Source organism: Lampetra planeri, chromosome 47 (assembly GCF_965212315.1).
Source record: "Lampetra planeri chromosome 47, kcLamPlan1.2.h2, whole genome shotgun sequence".
Taxonomy (NCBI): Eukaryota; Metazoa; Chordata; class Hyperoartia; order Petromyzontiformes; family Petromyzontidae; genus Lampetra; species Lampetra planeri.
Window position 1 is genome coordinate 5801823 of NC_136153.1, and position 9739 is coordinate 5811561.

A 9739-nucleotide genomic window follows, 5' to 3' on the forward strand; every position below is an offset into this window, starting at 1 on the left:
TTCTGCAGTCGCAGACAAAATATCTGGCAGGGAGAATTGTGCGGTTATTTTAGTTTCGACTTTTTCCATCCGATCATCACGGTTAATGCTACATGTCCACAACAAAGTTAATGAGCAACAATGAATGGTCAAGTAAAAAAAGGCAGGTTAAAGTGTACCTTTGCAGTGTATATGTGTTCAAGATATAGCTTCAAGGTTTCAGTTTATGTTGCGTGTGTTATTTATGTTATTTTTGTTAGATGTACTTGCATTCGTCTCATCCGCATTGCATGTAACGATTTTGTTTTTTCGCACCGAAATATAGATTTCAAGCCACGCCTAAACCAGTTTATCACGTGGCTTAGAAACTTAATTTATAACGTCATAGTTTGCGCTTTGCCCAAAATCTCAGTTCTGCTTTGGCCTCGTAAGCACCGCCGATCTCGACTACCCTCCCTCGGCAGGGTCCAGCTGCACCGACACCCAAGCGGGCTCGTGCGTGCAGCCGACGCTGATCCGGCACCAGCCCCCGCGGAGCCGCCCCACCTCCATAACGACGGCGCCCGCCTCCCCGGCGCCGGCCCGGGTCATCGTCACGCAGCCCAACACCAAGTACACCTTCGAGATCACCGTGTCGCCCAACAAGCCGCCCGCCATCTCGCCCGGCGTCGCCTCCCCCACGTACGAGGGCATGGGCATCCTCGACCGGCTCGGCAACAGCAACGGGGGCGGTGGCGGCGCCGCCTCCGCCAGCGCCGCCGCCGACTCCTCCGCCCCCGCGCCGGCGTCGTCGACGTCGGCGCAACCGGGGGCCTCCGCGACCGTGACGCAGCCCTCGTTGGCCGAAGCCGCGGCCCTGGGGATGGGGGGTGCGGTGGGGCTGGCGGGGGCTGGGCCGCCGCAGGCCGGAGCGACGAGCGTGGTGCCGGACTACCAGGGCAGGGAGAGCTATGGCTCCGACGACCAGGCCTACACCCAAGGTGAGTTTCGCGCCACCTTAGCCGTGTACAGCTGTCATTTAGTGGAACACGCAGCTGTAAGTGCAGCAGCCAGCTCTCCAGCTTGTGGATGGACCCCAGTGAACTGACATTAAAACTGCTTTGGATGGGAAAAGTAAAACCTCATTTTGCTTTAGCTATTCCAACCTGGGCATAGCCCATAAGATTTTCATCGTTTTCTTTTGATCTAGGTAAAACTTAATTGGTTGTACATGGCCTATCGTAAATACATTTGATACCTGGTTTCTTCCAGCCAGTTTGAGCCGTTACTCGAGACTATACAGGGAAAATGAAGTGCTGTGACCGACAGCTGCAAACGGTATTGATGAGTGGGAGTCGGTGAAAGTGGAGTGAGAGGGCTTCTGAGAGCAACAAATAACCGTGATGGAAGAGAGATGGCAGATTGACAACAGAGTCAACAAAAGAGCGTGGATCACAGGAGATTCTTACAGCACTTCAATCATCCGCATCCTTCTTTCATTCGCAGCTAGTGCCCACCTTCTCGGCGTCCCTTCATTCATTCTCCACTTGCTGCTGTCAAAGCTGAGAGAAATATACCAGGGCATTCGGCGCTGGCAGATCTGCAGTCGTCTTCCAGCGTAGCAGAGCAGCATAGCACAGGTTGTGCTTCCAAACACCGCGGTTACATAACGGCTCGTGTTTATTTAAGCGCTGTGGAAAATGAAGACACTATTAAAACATCGTGCAAAGTGCCTGCCAGTGGCGTGCTGAAGCCCCACCTTGTTATAGGAGCCCAGTCCATCCATAATGATGGGATGAGCAGCCAACAGATGGCTCTTTCCGCTATTGACTCAAAAAGAGTGTCCTACCGATATCACAGGAATGGGGACGTATTTTGTCGTGTGGCCTATGAGGAGCAACTATTTAGAGATTCAGTTGTAAATGATGTAGCCATTCGAAACATCTTTGTCTGAGAGTTGGTGAAGTGCAGGTACACCCATCCTGGGCCTTCACATGTGTATATGGGACGGTGCCAAGTTAAACGGTCTTTGGTTTGGCGTGTCGTAGCCACAGTCACACAGGAGAGAGGGTTTTTTTTCCGCTCGCATTAGGTATTCACAGAATCTTCCACGGTTTGTGTAGATCTGGTTAAACGCTGCCGGTTGTCTCAATAGAATATGGAAGCTGGGCAGTGTGGTGGTGGTGAGCTCACTGATGAGTCATGTGTTGTGGAAGCCGGGCAGTGTGGTGATGGTGAACTCACTGATGGGCCGTGTGTTGTGGAAGCCGGGTAGTGTGGTGGTGGGCTGGCTGATCAGCTGTTGGGCACGTTGCCTGAAGCCCACGAGATGGTCTACACCGTGTCGATGCTGAAATTCGCGTCACGCAGAGTTTGCGCCAAGTGTTTCCAAAACAGCTTCAGAACATGGGGACAGTGAGGCATGAGGATGCCGTCACAAAGCACTGTTAGTGGACAATGTTGTTCGTGGAGACTAGGCATGCGACATTGCTTCTGCGCATGATACATGCATCAATCCATGCATCGAAGAATTTATTTTATTTGCTTATGCTGTCTTACTAATAGGGGTTTTCCCCTTTTTTCTGGCAACAAAACTGACACCTTTTGCAAGGAATCATGCTTACATTAACCACAATACTTGCAGTCAAATGCAAACAAAAAACAATACTCTGATAATTTATGCATTGTCCTTGAAACTGATTGGTCCACACCAGAGACAGCTTTCTTTAGAGCCTAGTCTCATATGGTGTTCGACCAGATGACGCCAAAAGTGTCATTTCAGCAACTGTTATAGGTGCTGCACTCACCATGTTGTAGGTAAAAAAGAATGGATTATTGAATAGGTTCATGACTCCGAATCGTGAAGATTCACTGAAAAAATGTAGGATGGATTATTGAATAGGTTCATGACTCCGAATCGTGAAGATTCACTGAAAAAATGTAGGGGTGTGGTGGGAGCGCTACAAACCCAGCGACCCGAGTTCATTTTCCTGCTCCCGGCCAACACCAGCGATGATTATCTTCACCAGTCCTGAGCCACCCGTTGGTCGACTCTCCTTCAAATGAGTACCTGTGTGCGCTCTGTAAACACCGTCACCGGGGAGACAAAGGCGGCCGGGCGTGGTGCTGACGACCCACCCCCTCGTGTACCTGGGCCGAAACTTCATAGGTGCTCGCAAACAGCACGTGCCCCAAAAATAAGAATCTGTTGAGGCTCTGAGGGACTGTGTGGTGGTGGTGGTGTTATCTTGGTGAGGTCTGGGACTTTTTTGTTGTTGTTTTTGCTGCCTTGCCCAATCTTGATAAATCCAACTCATAGAATTAGCTAGTTGGGTGTTTATTTCTATTTAGTGACTTGCATACAATTTTCTCTATTTTTACACTCCTATTTTTTTTGTTATTGTTTGCTGTTGGAATTTTCTGACCCGCCCCATGCTGGACATTTGTGGGAAAAAGAGCCTCTCGCTCATCGGAGTCCCCCTCCCCCGGTCTAAATAAAGATTCCGATTGCTGATTTTGAATCTTTTTTTGTCCTCCGTGCGCATGCCCACATCCCCCAACGCCTGCACGTCTGGCAGCGCTGATGCTGCACCAGCGGATGCGCATGGATCGGCTGCAAGAGGCGCTGGGGGTGGAGCGCGGCTCGCTCGAGACGCTCAAGGCCGAGGTGAACGAGATGGAGAACGTGCTCAACCAGCGGCGCTTGCGGCGCGCCAGCTCCTCCATGCACACGCCTTCCGTGAGTGATCGCCCTCCTCCCACTAGCTCGTTCACCCCCCCGCATCCCTGTCTAAACTTGATTTTTTGTAGCAGGTAAGGCCCATTGGAACCTCATTTGCCAGAAGAAAAAAATATGATAATTGTTTTTTTACCCTTTTATCTGGCAACAAAACTGACACCTTTTTTTACAAGGAGTCATGTTTGCATAGACCACAATACCTGCAGTCGTAATGCAAACAAAAAACATAACTCTGATAATGTATGCACTGTCCTTGAAGTTGATTGGTTGATCAGATGACGCCAAAAGGCGCCTGGTCCAACATCATGTGAGACTAGGCTCTAAGGAAAGCTGTCTCGGGTGTGGACCAATCAACTTCAAGGACAGTGCATACATTATCAGAGTTATGTTTTTTGTTTGCATTACGACTGCAGGTATTGTGGTCTATGCAAACATGACTCCTTGTAAAAAAAAGGTGTCAGTTTTGTTGCCAGATAAAAGGCTAAAAACCCAATTATCAGGTAAGGCCCACTTGAGCCACGGAGCTCTTTTTTTCGCAAGCGACCTGTCCATCACAAATGATGGCCGCAGAAAAGTATAAAAGCGAAATACTGTAGACGCACGTTGATTCTAAATGTGGAGGGGAAAAACCGGAGGACCCGGAGAAAATTCCACACGGCCACGGGGAGAACATGCAAACTGCAAATATACAGCAGGCGTCAGGGTCAGGATCGAACCCACGCCCTTCTCCATACCAGGCGACAGAGATAACATCTCGCCACTGTGGCGCCTCTCTCCACCGTCAAACCACAAACGAAACCGATCCGTCGCGCTAATCGAGCCCCCGCGTAGAGCGCCAAGTCCCTTACAATCACCCGCATCCATTGCGACGGACGCCACGACACTGCGCACACCGGGGCGGCCTGGAAATCGGACGCTTCGTTCAAAAATATAAATACAACAATGGCTACTTGGAATTAATATGTGGATGGTCGATACTAATCATCCGTAATTAGCTAGCCAAAGCTCGGGCCCCACCGTTCAACACAACACGGCGCCAATGCATCCTTTTAGCAGAGCACCTGTCTGGCCACACCACTCCCTGCACTTGGCAGGACATCCTGGACATGGGGAGTGGTGGGGGGGGAGGTTCGGGTTAGGGATGGGCTAAGGGCAATAATTGTGGAGGGGGATGGGAAGGGTGGTGGTTGTGGTGGTGGTGAAGAAAGGAAGGAAGAGAGAGGGAGGGAGGGAGGGCAGCAGCTGTGCATGCTCTTAGGCAGTGCTCCTCAAACCGCTCGCGTTTGAACGGCCACAGTCTCTGAGGCCCAATTACAGGAAAGGCAAAGGCTGATGCACATGACCATTCACTACCTGCCGATCACCAGTCGGTGCAATCGGAACTGTGCGTTCTGTACTAAAATATTCAATGACCCTATTTAAGGATTCAATTACCCTATATTTATAGTACTCCTTTCACTCTCTCAAAGTATATATTCAGCCGACTCCCATAGTGTCTAATATTGTTCAATAAGTACTGCTGAATACACACCAGGTTTACACCAGTAATCAAGTGCTTTTGAGACAATGGTTTGTAGGTCACATAGGTTTGTGAAATTTACACACAAACAAGTATAAAGGTTACCTATATACCCTTAACGGACTTTTGGGGCAAGTGCTGTTAACGAGCACCTTGTAAGGCGAGAAACAGCACACGGGGGAGCTAGCAGAGAAATCGACACAAAGATAAGTGTGACATGAGCAGCAGCAGACGAGGATGAAGACCCCACCCGGACACCGTATCCCCTTCTCCCGGATACATAAATGGAGGTTGGGGGGGGGCGTGTAACGGTGCCGTTCCTGCAATGTTTCGGTAAACTCAGCGGTGCCGGAGTGCAGCGGGTGGCAAGGGTCGAGACGTGGAGCCTCTTCCGGGGTAGGCAGGAGCGCCACCACCACCACCACAATTTTAAAACTTTCAGACAGTAGTCAGGAATGGTGATGGACTTTATACACGAAAGCCTCAACGAAGTCTAAATATTATTGGTTTTTTCGGTAAAGTCACGTAGAAGGGAAATAATAAAATAATACAAATTGTAAAGTCTTTTCTTTTATTATTTCCCTTCTACGTGACTTTACCGAAAGAACCAAGAATATGAATCCCTGCAGTCACGAAAGCTTTAAATAGAAGTCTAAATAATATACTTGGAGGGTCCTGCATTGGGCAAACACTGGGTACCTCGAGAAATCCCCCGCACATAAGGAGACCTCGTACTCAGTTATCTGTACAGACAGATTCAAGAATCATGTTTCTGTACTGCCATCTTCTAGCCACATCAGCCCAGAAAATTTGAGAATTTCACATCCGTTTGATTAACCAACCCATTCCTCCAAAGCGTAGGATCATAGGCTTGCCCCGTGTGTTGGTGCTATTGACATCGCCGCTGGCGTCTTTACGCCGAGAGCTTTTGAGCGACGATCGCATTCTTCCCTCTGTGCTGCAGCTGGATGACATGAGCAAGCTGCGGCAGAAGAACCGTCAGCTGCAGATCGATATCGACTGCATGACCAAGGAGTTCGACCTCTGCCAGGCGAGGGGTGAGCAAGTGCCTCTTAGTAGCATTGCGATCTCTCAGCTGCTCGATCTGCCCACCCCCCTGCCCCACACATGACCCCCGACCTCCCTCTGACCCTCCACATGCATCACGGACACAGTGATGATTGCAATTGAAACCACCACGAGAATCGCCACCGTGCTTCATTGCAACGTACTTTTTACGATTGTTCGTTCGTTCCTTGTCACAGGAAAGAACTTTAACCCGGATACCACCTTGAGTTTTTACAAGAACCTGGGCTACCAGGGGCAGGTCGGACCTGTCCCTCCCAAAGCCTCCACTCAAGGTGAGTGGCTCGCTCACACAGCCGATGCTCACCAGAGGTCACTTCCGTAGCTGGCAAGCAAATCATTAAAGGGGCTTTTCTCACGGCGGCTGTCGACACGCTCCGTTTTTTTATTTTTTATTTAAGCGGTCCGTCGAGGGCCTCCTCCATTGGAGAAGTGAGGATGGGTGGTCTGTGAAACACCGGGCTTTACCATAATTGGCCAAAGCCCACTTTTAAGTTGTCTTAAATAAAAACTGATGTAGCAATAGGGGCTTTTGCCATGCCCACATGGCCACACCGGACCCAGAGAAACCCTCCACAATTTTGCTCGTCCGTCATTCCACACACGCCGGAACCGGGCAGCTGTCGACCCCCATGTGAGGGATTGTCCGGAACCAATTTGGTTTTCAAGCAGCCGTGCGGCAGTGGACTTTGGGTGAAGGGAGACAACTAGCAAAAACTCAAAACATTTCTAAGCACGTCGGTACGAAGGCCGTGTGTTCCGCGCTGTTGGACGTGGATTTGAAGCTACGTTCACGAGAAAAGTCGTCAGGTGGTTTGTCTCAGTGCTCCAGTCATGGTGCTGCATTGGCCATTCGATTAACATTCATGGGAGCGACATCGGAGTGATTTTACATATATATATGTATGTTTAACTTTTTTCGCACCGTACGTAGCCAACCGTGATTATTGGAGGTGCGCGGCGGAAGGACAACGAACGAAACACAAAAAGCAGTTCTAAAGAAATTAGTTTGCAGTCCAGCTTTTAAAGTGCATAGCTCCTGTGGCTTCGTAAAAACGCCGCACGATGAGGTGACCGTCTTTGCATCGACGTTTATCCAAAAGCCACTGCTTAGGATGACCGGAGTTTATGCTCCTTGACGAGATTGGCAAGGTATTGTGGTTTATTTGTGGAAAGCACTCTGTGTGTAATGAGTGCGACCTTAAGAGAGCGCCAAGATGATGCATCTGATCCTGGTTTTTACAGTCTCTTTGCTGCGTGTTTGTGTTGTGCCGTGTCTTGTTTGGCATTTCACTTCATGTTCGGGGAGCTTCTTCAAGGGGAGAGGGAGGTGTGGGTCTTCAGGAACATTCATTTCCTGGAGAGGTTTCCAACACGTGAAGCAAAACGTCAGACGTCATTTCGAGCGGCACACAGCGCAACCCCAAAACACATCGGCGTGCTAAACAACACAACCGCGCATACCTGCACAGCGGTGGTTTAATTGGTCATTGTGAAAACATCAGACTATTTTAGGACAGCCGTAGTGAACGTAACCGCGAACGCAAGAGTCGGTGGATTTTTGTGTTCCTCGTTCTTTAAGCGTCCAGATGGAAACGATGAGTGTCCACCGGCGCTGACGTTTAACGTGCAGCGAGCGTAACATTCGGGGGATGTGTTGCTCTTTCATTTTATTCGGGTCACACAAATGCAAAATCTCCCTTCTCACTTGCGCCTGGCCTCCTTCCTGCTTTTGTCCCGTAGGAAATAGCTTTTTATTTTCTTTCCCCTCGGCTTCAGCTTAAGCATGCGCCTGCTTTTATCTTGCTGTTCTGATCCATCCATCTGCTTTCCCCTTTCCGTCCGCCTACCTCCCGCCCGCCCTCCCTCCCTCCTTCCCTCCCTCCCTGCCCCATTTACCTTCCCCCCCGTCTGAACCGCAGACTCCCTGAGCACTCTAGAGAGCAAAGCTCGAAAGATCAGTGTCACCGCAAAACTTAAGGGTGCACAAACGCCTGACTCTCTGGTGATTAAAGCGGAGGGTGGGTCCGCATGGCTGCTGCACCACGCTTGCACACCCCCCCCCCCCCCCCGAGTGTCCTGGCATCGGGCGTCTTGATTCGTGCTCGGTTGACGCACGAATCGGTTAAACTGCCGAGCTCACGATGCCACCCACCGACGCACGATCTAAGAGCCCCGGACAACCTAGCGTAGCCACGTCGCACTTATCACAGCCGAGTTGATGTCCTCTGCTTTGCTACGTGTGTAATGCGCAGCTGACAATGCTTCTCGGGTCTCCAAGGTGGCGAGATGTTAACTCTCCTGCTTGGTATGCAGGAGGAGGCCGTGCGTTCGACACCGATCTTGACGCCTGTATATTTGGAGTTTGCATGTCTCTCCCCGTGGTCGCGTGGATTTTTCTCCGGGTCCTCGGGTTTTTCGCTCCACATTTAGAATCAACATCACCCGTTTAGAGTGTTTGGCTGATATAAATTTCCACGTGATAAACCACATCATTGAGCTGTCATTTGTGGCTGGGTCACTTCTGAAAGAGAGTTATACTGCCCAGTGGGCCTTACCTGGTACAATAAAAAATAGTAGCAGCTTATTAATCAGTTGGTGTGTCGTCCTCTGTCGGTGTTACGACCGCTGAGCATGGCGATGAGGTGTAAAATAATGAGGAAGCGACGTGAGCATTGTTTTTAGAACCCTTGCTATCACCTGCTGCTCTGAACGTACAAGGGGGGGGGGGGGGGGGGGGGGTGGGTTACTTTTATTCACGGTTGAAAACGATCAATGGAAGAAAAAAAAAACTTGGTCTCTTGTTTTCTTTAAATGAGTTTGCGTCGTTGGTTTCTCTTGCAATGCGATTGGCATCGGTGGAGGATGTGGTTAATGAAACATATTGGGCGAGCGTACAGAAAAGTCTATTTATTTTAATACGTATTTAATTGTTAGACAGTGCTCGACTTATTGTTTCACGTTGCCATTGATTCCGCTTTCTTTCTTGCAACTTTAATGCAGTCTTCACCTTACTCAAATTGGTCTTTGAGTAACTCTGACCTTGCTTGCACCTGCAGAGTACGTAAAAAAACACTGAAATACTCACTGCCCATCATCCTGTTCTCCGGTACTCTTATTAACCAACAGCAACAAGGATGCATTCTTCCACATAGGCACGTAACGAATGAACCCCCCATCCCCCTCCCAAAAATTAGATGACTTATCACGATGCGGGATTTTAATTTGAATACATAGGTCAATTGCGTATTTGTAAATGAAGGCACGATTGTTTGTTTTGACCCATACAAATGTGTACCTTTTGTGTTGCTTGTGTTTTCAGTCTCGTTTGTTTCATCTCGTCTGTAGAATCTCATGTTTATCCTTGTCTGTACTCGTTTGTTCTGTCTCGTCTGTACTGTTTCACACGCACTGTGCCGATGGTGCTGGCTTGTTGC

General features: G+C 49.5%; 1 protein-coding gene across 6 annotated transcripts in view; it reads left to right on the forward strand.

Annotated features, from left to right (window-relative positions):
• LOC144733533 (TGF-beta-activated kinase 1 and MAP3K7-binding protein 2-like) overlaps nt 1–9739 on the forward strand; it is a 61594-nt gene that overhangs the window by 48118 nt on the left and 3737 nt on the right. For all 6 annotated transcript variants that reach the window (XM_078615488.1, XM_078615487.1, XM_078615489.1 and 3 more), the window contains 4 exons: nt 444–959; nt 3537–3697; nt 6181–6274; nt 6482–6577. In XM_078615488.1, the coding sequence (XP_078471614.1) occupies nt 444–959; nt 3537–3697; nt 6181–6274; nt 6482–6577 (867 nt within the window). The remainder of the gene's footprint in view (nt 1–443; nt 960–3536; nt 3698–6180; nt 6275–6481; nt 6578–9739) is intronic.